At 52.9% G+C, this 16,621-nt stretch overlaps 1 protein-coding gene across 1 annotated transcript in view; it reads left to right on the plus strand.

The window, feature by feature from the left end:
- B3GALNT2 (beta-1,3-N-acetylgalactosaminyltransferase 2) overlaps positions 1–16,621 on the plus strand; it is a gene marked incomplete at its 5' end in the record, with an annotated part of 28,756 nt that overhangs the window by 1,239 nt on the left and 10,896 nt on the right. The window contains 5 exon segments of the mRNA XM_014586810.1: positions 2,008–2,108; positions 6,241–6,434; positions 9,914–10,009; positions 11,577–11,687; positions 16,279–16,357. Coding sequence (XP_014442296.1) covers positions 2,008–2,108; positions 6,241–6,434; positions 9,914–10,009; positions 11,577–11,687; positions 16,279–16,357 — 581 coding nt within the window.

Here is a 16,621-nt window from a genome sequence, read left to right on the forward strand (position 1 = left end):
GGAAAGAGAGGAGTTACCCCAGACAGGATGGCCAGGCCACAGTCCCTCCTCCACCCTCGTCCTCTGGGGATCTTGGACACGCGCACACACACGCGCCTGGTGTGATTTTCAGGCCACCAGGTCCAGGACTAGCCCCACAGCCCTGGAATCCAGTTCCTTAACCACCACTGCAAAGGCTGGCCCCAGAGACAGCCCTTTAAAATCAGTCAAATTGTGTTAGTTCCCTCCTGTCCCTGCACTGAGTTCCTTTCTTGGCTGGAGTGAGACCCCCAGTCTTTGCTGTGGTCTTTGACCATGTGCACCTGCGTCCCCACACCGGCCCCTTGTCTGAACGCTGCTGCTTCAGGGCCTTTGCGCTGTGGTTCCCTGGATCAGCGTCTGCAGACTCTGCTGAGCTGCCAGCCGGGCAGACCACTCCCACCACGATTCTGTCTCCATCTCCCCTCCCTTGGCTTTATTTTCTCTGTAACTCTTTTTGCTCATGGGCTCGTTTACTGTGTTTAGTTGTGTGTTTATAAATTGTTTGTCTTCACCCTCCAGACGTAGGTTTTGTGAGCGCAGGGGCTTCAGTTGGTCATTGGTGTACCCCAGTGCCTAGAGGCTCGCCCAGCACAGCGTGCAGCTCCCACAGCGGCGGGTAGACAGCTCAGATCTTGTGCACTGAGTGGAGTGAGCGTCCAGTCACCGGGAGTCTGTTACTGTAGCAGCCTCCTGAGGTTTCACAAGCTTAGTGGGTGGTTTTATGGAAGTGGTGGGCTACCTATCTAGGTGAAATACATATTGCGGAGAGCAAATCTCTAGAGCAGAGTAATGGATCTGATAAGGCTGTTTTTTAAGATGCTAAAGAGCAGATTCGGTTAGATGTATGCCGGCATTTAATTAGCAGATTCACCCATTTCTCTCCGTACCTCTGTCATGTGTGAAAGGTGCCCTGGTCAGTAAAGGACATGCATGGCTGTGACTGCTCTCAGACGGCCCTTCAGCAAGGACCGAGCTCAGCATGCATGTCGGGAAGCCGTGGGGCGTCACCTCCCCGTCCCCCAGGGACCCAGATTCCGTGCAGCCTGAGCATGGCAGAGCCGCTGTGGTGTCGGAACTGCTATGGTGGCCAGTCTCAAGCCGTCCCGTGAGGAAGATGTGCAGGGGCATGCCACGTACAGGTCGAGGATCCCCTGTCCGAAATGCTTGGGATAGAATTATTTCTCTTTCCAGATTTCTTCAGATTCGGGAATATTTGCATAAGCAGGATGAGCTATCCTGGGGGGACCCAAGCCTGAGAGCGAAATCCATTTTCGTCTCATGTACGTCTTCCACACGGTCTGAGGGAATGTCCGGTTCTTCTGTGTTACAGCGTTTTGACAGCGGCCCGTCACACGAAGTCGGGCTTAGAATTTTCCCTGCCGGGCCTGCAGAGTGCAGGAGGGAAGGGCGAGAGCGTGGACTAGCCGCAGGTCTGGGTTCCGTGGGAGGCAGCCAGCTCAGGAAGCAGGACCGGTAGGCGTTATGGCTAGGATTCCTTTCTAACAGTGGGAAGGGGGAGGTGGAGGTGACAGTGTTAGTTCTTTAAAACCTCAAGGTAAAGGGGAATGTGGGAAGGGAAGAACGGCAGGGGAATAGAAATATATATATACAGAGAGAAAGAGAGCGCGAGCGAGAAAGCGGGCTGCCAGGCCCTGGACTCGAACCGCGGTCGGCCATGTGGGAGTCTGGCGACCTGACACCACCCATTTTTAACATGGAGGTTACGGCCTGCAGAGCTAACTGTGTCAGCGGCATGAGCGCTCCCTGACCCAGGTCTGCGTCTCCCTCGCGCTCTAGTAGAAGGTCAGAGTAGAACGCCGACCTGCCAGTCCTTTGGCAGTGAGCAGCGTTGGGGTGTCCCGTCCCCACTTCTGCTAGAGGAGAGGAACAACAGCAGAGAACTGAACCTCGTGAACACATGTGTCTCGGGTGAAAGCTCGGAGGTGGAGGTGGCGTCACTGACTGCTCTCGCCCTCACCCCCTCAGCGTGCTCGTCAAGTTCATCATAGGTGCCCGCGGCTGTGAAGTGCCCGTGGAGGACAGGGAGGACCCTTACTCCTGCAGGCTGCTCGACATCACGGACCCAGGTGAGCCCCTGCCCTGCGGCCACCGTCTACAGACCTGGCCTCGAGAACGTTCGTGCACCCCCAGCACGGACTCTCTACCAAGATTCACGTTTCACCCCTGTGACAGGTCGATTGCTCAGGGTGTTTGTAGGAGTTCTTTTTCTTTTTCTTTTTCTTTTTTAAAGGTTTTTACTATAGGGCGTGCATGCTCGCTGAGAGCAGCAGGGAGAGGGAAGGCGAGAAATCACCCCCGGGGGGAGCATGCTGTAGTCCCTTCTCCACTCTCTCAGGATTGTGGGCATGCACGTACGTGCACCCAGTGAGATTTTCAGGCTGCCAGGTCTGGCACTCGAACTTAGCTGGCCGTTTGGGGGGTAGTGCTGTAACCACCTGCACCTGCTGGCCCTGTGTAGAGGTGTGTGGGTTTTAAACTCTTGGAAAACTGCTGGGTGATTTTACTGTTCAATTCGTGACAGCCTTGAAATAAATGCTGTGAATCACCCTTCCCTTAGAATTATTGTCTAGGACTGGCAGGCGGTGCGGTGGTTAAAGAATCTGGACTCCCACATGGCTGACTGCGGTTCAAGTCCTGGACCTGGTGGCTTGTTTTCTCCCTTTCCCTTTTTCTCTGTCCCTGATGAAATTAAAAAATAATAATAACACATGTAATTAAATAAGTAATTCTAAAAAAAATAAGAAAGACATTATTGGGACCAGGACATGGTGTAATGGCTGTGTCACTCGACTTCCGTGTAGTCGACCACAGTTCGAGTTCCGCACCCAGTGGCTTAAACTCCCACGGGGCGCGTGCGCATGCGTGCCTCACCCAAGAGGAGAATGGAGGAGAAGGGATTGCGGCATGGCCATCGCCCTGGGGGGTGATTTCTTGCTTTCTGTTTCTCTGTCTCCCTCTGTCTAGTGAGCACATGCACCCTGTAGAAAAAATATCTCCACCAAAAAAAAAGGAAAAAAAAAGAATTATTACCTAAGCTTCTGAAAAGAAGTAAATTAAGAATACAGAAAATGTTATGTTCCTTACGACTGAGAGTTGTTGAGGGTTCTGGTGAGGGTGGGAAAGGCCAGCCTAACTGGGTTTCTGTGTTACCAGGAAGCCAAAATTGGAAGTGGCCATGGCTGTCCCTACTGTCATCACGCCCCGTCATGCGCCATGGCTGTCCCTATCGTCATCACGCCCCGTCATGCGCCATGGCTGTCCCTACCGTCATCACGCCCCGTCATGTGCCATGGCTGTTCCTACCCCGTCATGTGCCATGCCTGTCCCTACTGTCATCACGCCCTGTCATGCGCCATGGCTGTCCCTACTGTCATCACGCCCCGTCATGCGCCATGGCTGTCCCTTCCATCATCACGCCCCGTCATGTGCCATGGCTGTCCCTATCGTCATCATGCCCCGTCATGTGCCATGCCTGTCCCTACTGTCATCACGCCCCGTCATGCGCCATGGCTGTCCCTACTGTCATCACGCCCCGTCATGCGCCATGGCTGTCCCTATCATCATCACGCCCCGTCATGCGCCATGGCTGTCCCTTCCATCATCACACCCTGTCTTGTTGAGCAGACTCTACGGGAGGGTCAGCTTCCCCAGATCTTACCGTGTTGGTGTGACATCTGCTATTTTAAAGCCTGCCAAGCCTGTGGATTACATGTACTTCACTTTAATAGGTGGAAATAGCGTTTTGGTTGAAAACTTGCCTCTGAGGAACCAGCAGTTAGCGTAATGGCTGTCACTGGACTCCCACGTAGTCGACCGCAGTTCACGTCCCAGACCCGGTGGCTTAAAACTCACGCCGGGCATGTGTGCATGGGTGCCCAAGATCCCGAGAGGAGAGTGGAGGAGAAGGGGTTGCGGTGTGTCATCCCCCTGGGGGGTGATTTCTCGCTTTCTGTCTATCTGGCAAGCGCACGCGCCCTGTAGCAAAAACCTCTCAGAAAAAAAATCAGTGGCTCTGAAATCCACACTGCCCCACTTTTCAGCTGGGTGACCTCCTGGGCCTCAGGTTCATCATCTGTAAATTGCGGTGGAAATAAATCGGGGGTAGAAATAGCTCCCTCTTGGGGATTGCCAGGAGGCTGATAGATACTGATACTTAAAGTGTTAGGGGCCAGCCCCGGGGCTTGGTGGCTAAGACAGCTGGACCTCACGTGGCTGACTCTGGTTGGAGTCCCGGACCTCACAGCCTGAAAAACATGCTGGGTGTTTGTGCATGTGTGCCCCAGACCCGAAGGGAGGGAGAGGCGGAGATGGGACTGCAGCATGGCCGTCTCCCACGAGGTGCTCCTCCCAGGCCCCCCTCCGTCCCTCTGGCAGTGGCTGTGCCCTCCGGCAACGTTTTTAAATGGGCCACAGTAGCTGCTCGATACTGTTATCTGAAAGAGCCTGCCTTTTTATAAAATTGGGTTTCAGTCCTCTTTCCAACGAATCGGATCATGAACATCTACAACAAGGGCTCTCACTCAGCATGTCGGTGAGTTGACCTCGTGTGAGCAGAGATTCAATATGGCTGCTCTTCTGGGATGGGTCTTTCAGCCGTCACTGGAGTTCCGAAGGGATGGAACCTCGTCAAGTGTCGCATCACTGAAGTGCGATACCCACATCAGATCACGGCTCTGTACCCAGTGCCACAGGCAGCCAGGCCCGTCCGCAGTTTGAGTCCCAGACCTGGTGGCTTGAGGAACAGCTGGGCGGGCACATGCATGCCCCGAATCTCAAAATAGGGGGGATGGGGGGAAGGGATTATCACGTGGCCATCCCCGTGGGCAGTGCTCTCTGTCTCTGTCTCTGTCTCTCATGAGCAAACATGCCCTCTAGTGCAAAAACACCTCATTAAAAATGAACCAGAATCTTACTTCACACGCCCTGTTGTTCACCCGTGGTAAAGGAGTGGAGTTCCCATTAGGACAGCTTTCGTGTATGTGGTGCCGACAGCACCTGTCTGAAAGGAGACACGTGTGAGACAGAAACCAGGCACTGGGCCTCGTTTATCTCTAATGCTTTTAGAACACACTGAGCTCTTTCAGGGCCTGAAGGCCATGGTGAGCCCTAGTCGTGATGGTAGGAGTTGATTAACTGCGTTATCAAAGCAGCAGGGTTTCCTGTGTCCGGGGAGCTTAAAGTCATTTATCTTAGGTAAATATATGTCTAGTCTGGGGCCAGCCTGTGGCCTGGTGCTTAGGGTAGCTGGATCTCATGTGGCCCACCACACAGTTTGCATCCCACACCCGGCTACTTGAGAAACACACTAGGCACAGGCACATGCATGCCCAGTGTCCCAAAAGGGGGAGAGGAAGGAGATGAGGTTGCGGCATGACCATGTCCTGGGGGGTGCTTCCTTGCACCGCCCCCCACGCTACATGGGCGCACATTTTGGGTTGTCAGGAAAGTCATGATGTGTTTTTTTGTGTTTTCCTATGCAGAAATGCTTCATGACTTCCCTGACAACCCAGTGTGTGTGTGTGTTAAGGTTATTTCCATAGGGCATGTGTGATTGCCAGAGACAGACAGAGACGGTGAGAGGGACAGTGAGAAGTCACCCCCCGGGGGAAGGGCCACTGCAATCCCCTCTCCTCCAGGGATTTTGGGCACGTTCCCACACACACATGCCTGGCGTGACTTCCAGGCTGCTGGGGTTCAGACTTAGCTGGCCCTGTGGGAGTCCAGTGCTGTAACCACCGCGCTCCTGCTGGCTCCAGTGGCACAAATATTGCCAATGGTCAGACAGAAGGTAGGCTGCGGGACGTCGCGGGGCAAGGCCAGGCCTGCTGAGCGTTCATGGCCGCAGCGGGCACTGCGTGGGTCCCCATTCGCCCAGCGTCCAGATGGAGGCGTCCCAGTCGCCTGCATAGTTTCCCCCTCCCTTTTACATTCGCGTGCACCTGTGGATGCAGAACATCGTTAAAGCAGTCCCGGTGATTAAATAACTCACTTAGATGTTGCTGAAACTTCATTCTCATTTTTTTTCTAGAAGCAGCCATGCTTCTCCAGCATCATATATTAAATTTCTGCCATTTAACCCTCCCAGAAATGACGAATAATAATCTAGAGTATGCCCTCCAGCCCGCGTTAGCTGCCTCATGTAGTCCAGCGGGGGCTGCCCAGTGGAGGGTGCGAAAGCCCTGTTCTCTGCGCCCGCAGCTCTGAACCAGGAAGTCGAGGCGTTCGGGTTTCCTGACGACACTTCATCCGGGCTATCTGAGGACCGAGTCGTCAGCGTGAGCTTCCGCGTTCTGTACCCGATTGTCATCACCAGCCTCGGCGTGCTCCACGATGCCAGCGGCGCGGGGTTCCAGAGGAACGTCACTGTCAGGCTGTACCAGGCAGAGCAGGAGGTGCGGCCTCTTTCCGTGAGAGATGTGTCTGTTCCCCGCCTCGGGACGCCGGCGTGTCCTGTAGCATCCGGTCGATGGGAATGCCACACGGCTCCATCTGGCTAGGAGACTCCACCTTTCTTCCCTTACGATCGTACGCGTCATAGTGGGAGAGCTGCAATGGCGGACGGGGGAGAAGTCACCTGTGGATAGTGTGTGAAAGGAACGGGGGGAGTACCAGGAGAAAGGTCTTACACGCTGGGGGAGCTGGGCCCTTCTTGGCCTCCATGGTTCCAGTGCCTAGTCTGGTTGGCCTGAAACACGCCAGGCACACACGCAGGTGTCCAGGATCTGTGGGTTGGGGGACTGGGGCAAGGGGACGGTGGCCTACCATACCCTGAAGAAGGTACTCACCCCGCCCATCTCACACGCATGGACTCTGACGGAGGCTTTCCCCTAGCACGTGGCTAAGCACTGTGTGGAGAAAGAGCCCACGTGACCGACCAGAGTTCTTGGACAGCATAATGTGCATTTCTGGGATGGAGCTGGCCCCGTGGCCCAGTGGTTAAGGGAGCTGGGTCCCACGTGACTGGGCACAGTTTGAATCCCAGCCCCCATGGTGTGGGAAATACACTCACCTGTGTGCCCACACCCTTACGGCATGGAGGAGGGGAGGGGACTGCACAGCCGTGGCCACACCTGACGGGGAGCTGGCTTTCTCTTTCTGCCTCTCCTCCCACTGGCAAGTGCACACACTCTGGCAATTAAAGAGAGACAGATAAGGGGCCAGCAGGTAGTGAGTGGTTAAAGTGTTGGAATTCCCACATGGCCAACCATGGTTCGAGTCCCAGACCTGGTGGCTTGCTTTGTCACTCTCCTTTCTCTCTCTCTCTCTCTGTCTGTCTTTCTCTGGCAAAACACATATGAAAAAATAATAAATAAATAAACCATTATTTTGAAAAAAGAAAGATAAGAAAAATAAAATCTGATGGGATAAAGAATTGGAGGAGAAAGGATTGCAGTGTGGATCAGGCCTTTGCGAGGCGCTTTCTTCCTGTCTCTGTCTCTTGCATCCCAGACTCTTCTGTTGTCTTGGTTGTGTGGTTCCGTGTGTCACCGCAGCTTTTTTAAAATTTTTAAATTTATTACCTTTTAATTCACCAGAGAGAAGGGGGAAAGTGATAAAGCAAGCCACCAGGTCCGGGACTCGAACCATGTCTGGCCGTGTAGGAGTCCAGCCTCTTAAGCACCACTTGCTGGCCCTCACCCTCAGCTTTTTACCTCCATTATCAGGTGTTACATGGACGGGGTAGAAGTCACCTGTGGATAGTGTGTGAAAGGAACGGGGGGAGTACCAGGAGGAAGGTCTTACATGCCGGGGGAGCTGGGCCCTTCTTGGCCTCCATGGTTCCAGTGCCTAGTCTGGTTGGCCTGAAACACGCCAGGCACACACGCAGGTGTCCAGGATCTGTGGGTTGGGGGACTGGGGCAAGGGGACGGTGGCCTACCATACCCTGAAGAAGGTACTCACCCCGCCCATCTCACACGCATGGACTCTGACGGAGGCTTTCCCCTAGCACGTGGCTAAGCACTGTGTGGAGAAAGAGCCCACGTGACCGACCAGAGTTCTTGGACAGCATAATGTGCATTTCTGGGATGGAGCTGGCCCCGTGGCCCAGTGGTTAAGGGAGCTGGGTCCCACGTGACTGGGCACAGTTTGAATCCCAGCCCCCATGGTGTGGGAAATACACTCACCTGTGTGCCCACACCCTTACGGCATGGAGGAGTGGAGGGGACTGCACAGCCGTGGCCACACCTGACGGGGAGCTGGCTTTCTCTTTCTGCCTCTCCTCCCACTGGCAAGTGCACACACTCTGGCAATTAAAGAGAGACAGATAAGGGGCCAGCAGGTAGTGGGTGGTTAAAGTGTTGGGATTCCCACATGGCCAACCATGGTTCGAGTCCCAGACCTGGTGGCTTGCTTTGTCACTCTCCTTTCTCTCTCTCTCTCTCTGTCTGTCTTTCTCTGGCAAAACACATATGAAAAAATAATAAATAAATAAACCATTATTTTGAAAAAAGAAAGATAAGAAAAATAAAATCTGATGGGATAAAGAATTGGAGGAGAAAGGATTGCAGTGTGGATCAGGCCTTTGCGAGGCGCTTTCTTCCTGTCTCTGTCTCTTGCATCCCAGACTCTTCTGTTGTCTTGGTTGTGTGGTTCCGTGTGTCACCGCAGCTTTTTTAAAATTTTTAAATTTATTACCTTTTAATTCACCAGAGAGAAGGGGGAAAGTGATAAAGCAAGCCACCAGGTCCGGGACTCGAACCATGTCTGGCCGTGTAGGAGTCCAGCCTCTTAAGCACCACTTGCTGGCCCTCACCCTCAGCTTTTTACCTCCATTATCAGGTGTTACATCTGTAAACCCCACAATGCAAAGTGGCAGTTTTTTTCTTTGAATATCTGATTGTTTAGTAAAGGAATTTAGAGAAAATAGTTTTTTAAAAATTTGTTATAGGATGTATGTGCTCCCCCGAGAGAGGGAGAGAAAGTGAGAAGCATCCCTTGAGGGACAGCCACGCCGCAGTCCCTTCTCCATTTGCCTGTTGGGATTTTTGTCGTGCAAGCACATGTGCCTGGCATGTTTCTAAGCCACTGATTTGGGACTGGAACCGCACAGTGGACCCTATGGAGTCAGGCACCTGCTGGTCCCAGAAGTTCACTGTGAAGGAGGAATCCCTGAATGCTTTTGTTCTCTGCAGAAAACTGTGACCCTCTCTCTGGATTATTCTTTATACTTTAGGGGAGTCTTGACACTCGAGTAGATGGGCTTCCCTTGGCATACCAGTGACCTCCCGTAATGCCTGTCATCATGTGGGTTTTATGTGTTGTTTCGTGTTGGAGCACTTCACGACAACTCTGGTGGTCTCACGTCTTTATTTAAGACCCACAATTGCACCAGAAAACCCAAATAACACCAAAGCCCAGCAGAACACTACTGGTGCCACGCTTGGGGCCACTGTGGGTGTAGCTGGCCAAGCCGGGGCCTTTGGAAACCCGCTGCATGTGCATGTACAGGGAGGACTCCTCTCGTCTGACCCCGTGTGGCTGCGTGTGCACACGTGTACAGGGAGGACTCCTCTCACCTGTGCCGGGGGGGACTCCTCTCGCCTGTCCCCGTGTGGCTGCGTGTGCACACGTGTACAGGGAGGACTCCTCTCACCTGTCCCCATGTGGCTGTGTGTGCACACGTGTACAGGGAGGACTCCTCTCGTCTGTCCCCGTGTGGCTGTGTGTGCACACGTGTACAGGGAAGACTCCTCTTGTCTGTCCCTGTGTGGCTGTGTGTGCACACGTGTACAGGGAAGACTCATCTCATCTGTCCCCATGTGGCTGCATGTGCACACGTGTACAGGGAAGACTCCTCTCGCCTGTCCCCGTGTGGCTGTGTGTGCACACGTGTACAGGGAGGACTCCTCTCGCCTGTCCCCCTCTGCAGGAGGCCCTCTTCACTGCCCGCTTCAGCCCTCCGAGCTGCGGTGTGCAGGTGAGCAAGCTGTGGTACAAGCCTGTGGAGCAGTTTGTCCTGCCAGAGGTACGTGGGCAGGGGGCGGGCACCACAGCCTCCTAGGGCAGGGGGACGCGGGAGGGCGAGTGCCCACAGCCTCCTAGGGGTGGGGGCGTAGAGGGGCGGGCACCACAGCCTCCTAGGGGTGGCAGACGTGGGAGGGCGAGTGCCCACAGCCTCCTAGGAGTGAGGGTGGCAGCGTGGATGACCTAAATGTAGCACCCGTGTTCACCCCTCCTAAGCTCATGATGCCAGCAAGCCCAGGGTGTTGCCACTGTTTGTGCAGCGGGTGGGCTGCAGACTGTGAGTGGTAGTGGTGGGTGCAGGTGGGTGGGAGAGGGCTGCAGACTGTGAGCGGTAGTGGTGGGTGCAGGTGGGTGGGAAGGGAAGACCAGATTTGGGCCGGGCAGTACAGCAGAGAGCTGGCTTGACCCACAGGATGGAGACAGGCGGGTCGGGGCAGCCACCAGGCCTGGGTTTGAACTGTTGTCAGCCATGTGCGACCCAGCTCCCTTAACGACGGGAACACAGGGCTGGCCCAGCAGTGTAAGTTTCCAAACTCAGTTTAGTCATCACAGAGGAAGAGCTGACTTGATGAGGTAAGGATGTACAGACTTTAAATTAAAACAAAACAAAACTCAGTGACCTGCAGCTCTGAAAAAACGCATTTTAGCACGTAAAATACATCCAAATTAAGATTATAGATTACACTCTAAACACCCACAGAGAGTGGTAAGAAGAAGAAAAACCCAGTAGCCACATGTTGGAGAGGGGACGGGGCGGGCCCAGAGCAGGTCCTAGCATCGCTCGGAATCAGGCGTGCAGCGCGACAAGGACGCGCTTTCCACACTGGCCGTCCTGCCAGGAGCACACGAAGCAGCTGCGCTGTACTGCGAGTGCCCGCTGTGAAAAGGCTTCTGAAAGGCAGCAGGCGGCGTGGCCAGAGTCTGCCTTGTCCCCGTGATTTCACCTCTGCAAATTTATTTGAAATAAAACACCAGTGGGTGGTGTGCTGGCCACTCGCGCTTGGCCAACTGTGTCCAAGTTCCAGACCTAGTGGCTTTCTCACTTCATCTCTCTCTTTCTCTCATGAGCACACATGCCCTATAGCAAGTTTAAAAATAATAATAATAATAATTTGAAAATAGGAAAAAACATAGTGGGGAAAAATAAACATTGACCTCAAAACATGGCTGCATTATTTCAATAGCTGTTTGATTGCAACCCAATGTCAGGGATCAGGAGGCATCTGTCCAGTGGTCTCTCTCTCCCTGCCCCCCATCCTCCACGCCCCCCACACGCACAAACACACACAGACGAGAACGGTGGCCGGAACAGCTGAAGCCTAAGGCGCGGTGGGGCTGGCGGGGGTGGCATGCAAGACTGCCGTTCTGCACACGCCGTCCCCGTTTCTAGGACGTGCTAGAGAAGGACAAGTGTGGTAAACCGAGATGCTCGTGTGGGAGTTGCGGGACAGCATTTTCAATTGATATGTCTTGGGAAAAATGAACTTTTCTCTGAAGCCTTACCGAAAAATGTACTTAAACCTGAATTACACACAAAGAACCCGACTCACTATTCGTCTTCCCCCAAGAGCTTCGAAGGTACAATTGTGTGGGAGAGCCAGGACCCCCATGGCCTCGTGTCCAGAAATCTCCACAAAGTGACGGTGAACGATGGAGGCGGAGTTCTCAGAGTTATCGCAGTAAGTCAGCCTTTTTAGAAATGTCGTTTAGTAACTTATTTAACCTTTTTTTTTTTCTTTTTGAAAGGTTTTTGCTATAGGGCGCATGTGCTCGCCAGAAAGACAGAGAGAGACAGAGAGACAGAAAGCGAGAAATCACCCCCAGAGGGGGATGGCCACGCCGCAATCCCTTCTCCTTCATTCTCCTCTCGGGATCTTGGGCACACATGTACACGTGCCTGGCGTGAGTTTAAGCCACCAGGTCCAGGATTCGAACTGCGGTCAGCTACATGGCAGTCCAGTGACATAGCCATCACGCTAACTGCTGGTCCCATTATTTTATTTTTTTAACACTTAGAAATGTCTTTTTGCATCAACCAGGCAGTAAGGAATGAGTTGCCCACATTATGGGACATGTTTCTGATCCCCACTGGTAAAGACAGAAACCCAGCGTTCTGTGTGAGTCTGTCATGTGTGTGTATGTACGTAACACATGTACGTGTGGTCGTAACAATTTTACCTTTATATCAGCTTGGGTTGTTTTTTGATTTTTACGTTTTGGCCATAGGGTGCATGCACTTGCTAGAGAAAGGAAGAGAGCGAAGTGAGAAGTCACCCCTAGGGGAAAGCCGTGCTCTGATCGCTTCTCTGTTCTCCTCCTGGGATTTCGGGCACACACGCACATGGGCCTGACGGGATTTTTTTAAGCCATCTGGTTCGGGACTCTATCCATGGTCGGCCATGTGGGAGTCCAGCACCTTAACCATCACACCACCTGCTGGTCCCAAGATCAGTTTATTTTTATTATTATTATTATTTTGGGGGGAGGCTTTTGGTATAATAGGGTGCATGTGCTCGCCAGAGAGACAGACAGAAAGCGAGGAATCACCCCCCAGGGGGGATGGCCATGCCACAATCCCTTCTCCTCCATTCTCTCAGGATCTTGGGCATGCACGCACACATGTCCGGCATGAGTTTAAGCCACTGGGTCTGGGAGTTGAACTGCGGTCGACTACATGGGAGTCCAGCAACGTAGGTATTACACCAACTGCTGGTCCCAAGATCAGTTTATTTAGTGATGCTTTATTTCTCGGTCACTTTATATCGCTGTTCGTTGTCAGTACTCAGAGTGTCACCGAGTCACCGGGACAGTAAAATGAGAGTAGAGCACTGGGTGAGAACACTGGAGAACCAAGCTGAGTGTTCGCCCTCATTTACGCGAGTGTCAGTTCCGGGCTCCCACCTCTTGTGCTTCTGACACACTCAAATGTCCTTTACGCTGAGCCGTCTGGGCGTAGCTGCAGTGTGCTGCGCCCACAGGCTGGGGCACGGGGTGCCAGCCTGAAGGCCTCCGTGGGGCACGCGCCCATGAGGCAGGAACCAGTAAGCTGAGGCTGCCTGGGCAACATAGCAACACCCTGTCTTAAAAGAGCATTTCTTTGTAAAACAGTCAGACAAGTCAATCTCCTGAAAGTGAGTGTAGGTAGTAAGTGAGGTGGGCATGAAGTGGTAAGGCTGGTAGGTAACCGGCCCCTCCGTCTCCGTGGCACGCCGGTCTGATGGTTAGGGGTTACCTGGCATTTAAATTCACCAGTGCGTCCATTAAATACTTGCTGCACTCCTGAGCTTCCGTAGTGCCTGTGACTCTGGAAACGCTTCCTGCACAGCTGTTGGGTGGGCATGGAGGGCCCCTCTCTGACCCCACGGAACAGCAGCACAGTCCGCCGAGGAGAGAGCATGGGCCACGGTTCACCTGTGACCCCAGTGGGTCAGGAAGGCCGTGTTTACACATGCAGCATGTGTAAGATTTTGTCTCTTACTAGGAAAACCCCATTATTTTAGATAGAAAGTTTCACGAATTTATGATTTTTCTTCCCGTATTTGTAAGGCATGTGTCATTAATCTGTTACCCGCTGTCTAGCCCCTCACGTGCTGGAACCCCATCGGCCCTGAGTTACAGTGAAGAAAGCTGACTTGCCGGCGAGGACTAGGTGCAGGTGCCGGGGCTCTGGCGCTCTGCAGTAGGGTCAGACGGTCGGAGAGGGCTTGAGATAGTTCCGATAGGCAGCTACCCTGGAAAACCAAAGTGCAGTAACAGCAGCCTAGTCTAAAGCCCACGTGCAGAAGGTTTGGTTTTGTTTTTAGGAGGGCACATGCACTCACCAGAGACAGAGAGAGTGGGGAATCGCCCCCTGGGGGTTGGCCACGTTGTTGTCTCCTTTTGGGATTTTGGGCACGCGCATATACTGCCGGGTGTGAGTTCCAAGCTGCCAGTTCTGGGGCTCGAACTATGGTGGGCTATGGGAGTTCTGCATCACCCACACCCGCTGCTGGTCCTAGGTGTAGGTTCTCAGCACACAGTGCTGGGCACGTTCAGGACGCCTTGTTCCCTTGCCAGGAGTGATAATGTCAAAAAAAAAGTGAAGTGACATTGAAAGGCAAGGCGTGACCTTTCAGAAGGACGTTACCAAATAAAACGGTGCTCAGTCTGAACAGGCCCACGCGACGTGAAGTCTTAACCTGCCATGGAACGGCGAAGTCGGGTCGCAGACATATTTGAAATTGTTCAGTATGACAGGTTACCACAGTGACCTCAGGCCACTCTACACTAGCCTTATCATACCACTTTTTAGTGACACTCAGCCAGTGGTGGGCGGTGAAGGTGGCTGGATCCCACATGAACTGCATGGTTCACATCCCCTACCCAGCGTCTTAACACGCCAAGCATGTGTGCATGCGTGCCCAAAACCCTAAGGAGAAATGGAGAAGGAATCGTGGTATGACCATCTCTGTGAGGGATACTGTCACTTTTCTTCTCTTTCTCTCTCTACCCCCATCAAGTGCATGTGCCATGTAGCACATTAAAACAACAAATTCATTTCCAGTAAACGTATACTTTAACAACAACAGAGGGAGGCTGGCAGGTGGTGTGGTGGTTAAAGACACTGGACTCCCACATGGCTGACCGAGGTTCAAGTGCCGGACCTAGTGGCTTGCTTTCTCACTTTCCCTCTCTCTCTGTTTTTCTCTGATCAAAACTAAAAAAAATAATAATAAATAAAGTTAATTAAAAAATTATTTTTAAAACAAAGAAGGGACCAACAGATGGTATAATGGCTATGTTGCTGGATCCCCCATACTCGACTGCTGTTCGGAGTCCTGGACCCAGTGGCTTAAAACTCACGCCAGGTGCATGTGCATGCGTACCTGAAATCCTGAGAGGAGAATAGAGAAGAGGTGGCAGCATGACCATCCCTGGTGGGGAGTGATTTTTCACTTTCTCTGTCTCTCTCTGGTGAGTGCATGCGCCCAATAGCAAAAATCTGTCAAAACAAACAAACAAACAAATAAAAACCCATGCTGGACACATGAGCCTGTGTGCCTAAAGTCCCAAGAGGAGAATGGAGGAGAAGGGATTTCAGCATGGCCACCCCCCAGGGCATGATTTCTCACTTTCCCTCTCTCTTTTTTCCAGCAAGCATAGGTGCCCTAGAGCAAAAATCTCTCTTAAAATAAAAGAGATAGAAGAAAGTGAAATGGAGAACATGAGCACGGGCCCTCCTGATGGGGGAGGGAGCGTGTACACAGGAAAACCCGTAGGCAGACTGCGCTCTGGCAGGCAGCTCCTGGGGAGGCGCCACGTGGGTGTCCCACGGAGAGAAGCAGAGCAGCTCCCCGAGTAAAGGCATGGGTGACCGGGGACACGAACAGCAACAGTGAAAGCCCCTCTCGTCCTCAGAGGCCACGTGGCTCTGGTTAGCTGTGGGGCAGTGGTCTCGAGGTACTTTCGGCCACATCTAATCGGAAGGCCTGGACTGTGGGCAGACGTCGATTTAGAACTTTTCTCTGCAGGGTCTCTTACTCTTCAGCTGTACTAAGATTTTTCTTTTCTTTTCTTTTCTTTTTTATTTGGAGAGGTTTTTTGCTATAGGGCGCGTGCGCTCGCCAGACAGACAGAGACAGAGACAGAAAGGGAGAAATCACCCCCCAGGGGGGATGGTCATGCCGCAATCCCTTCTCCTCCATTCTCCTCTCAGGATCTTGGGCATGCACGCACACGCGCCCGGTGTAAGTTTTAAGCCACCAGGTCCGGGACTCGAACCGCGGTCGACTACATGGGAGTCCAGCGACATAGCCATTATGCTAACTGCTGGTTCCCTGCTAAGATATTTTTGAACTTATGAGAGTTTTCAGTCTCCAAGAAATCAAAGGTAGTGGTAAAATTTTTTTTGAAATGGTGTGGGGTTGGAATGTGAAATACATTGCTTTTTCCCTATAGCAAAAAAAAGAAAAAACAAACAAAAAAAAAAACAGAGAAAGAAAGAAACTGGGTTTTGTGTGGTCATGGCATGAAGTACACGAATCTGTGAGGCTACAGAAGCCGGAGTGGCGTGTGGACGCAGGTAGACCTGGTCCTCAGTCCGGAACGGGTCCCGGGGAGTGGGTCATGCTGCCCTGACAGTGTGAGGGTCAGTGTGCCACCCCCTTTGATGCAGTCCCCTGCTGCAGTGGCGTCATCTTAGTAATGTCCCCAGATCCGGCTTAAAAGACATTAATAACAAAGCGATTTTTAGAAGAGAGACACTGAATGCTCTGTCCTCACTCCTTCCAGGCCGGGGAAGGTGCATTGCCACGCGAATTCATGGAAGGTGTGGAGGGAGTTGCAGGGGGTTTCATTTACACCATTCAGGGTAAGTGGTCCGGCGAGAGCTGGGGAGCACACCGACTCTCGGGCCCCCAGTCTCCTTTGATGTGGCCCGAGTAGGGGACAGTGGGAGAGCACCCTCCCTGCGGCATGGTCGCGCCATAGTCCTGTCTCTGTTTCTCCATTCTATCAGGATTCTGGGCCACACACAGATGCCTGGCATGTTTACTGCTGGGGCCGGAATTCGAACCCTGGTCAGCCATGTGGGGTCCAGCTCTCTCAGCCACTAGGCTGCAGCGGCTGGGACCTG

The sequence above is a fragment of the Tupaia chinensis genome, unplaced genomic scaffold, assembly GCF_000334495.1.
Source record: "Tupaia chinensis unplaced genomic scaffold, TupChi_1.0 Scaffold000161_1, whole genome shotgun sequence".
Lineage (NCBI taxonomy): Eukaryota > Metazoa > Chordata > Mammalia > Scandentia > Tupaiidae > Tupaia > Tupaia belangeri.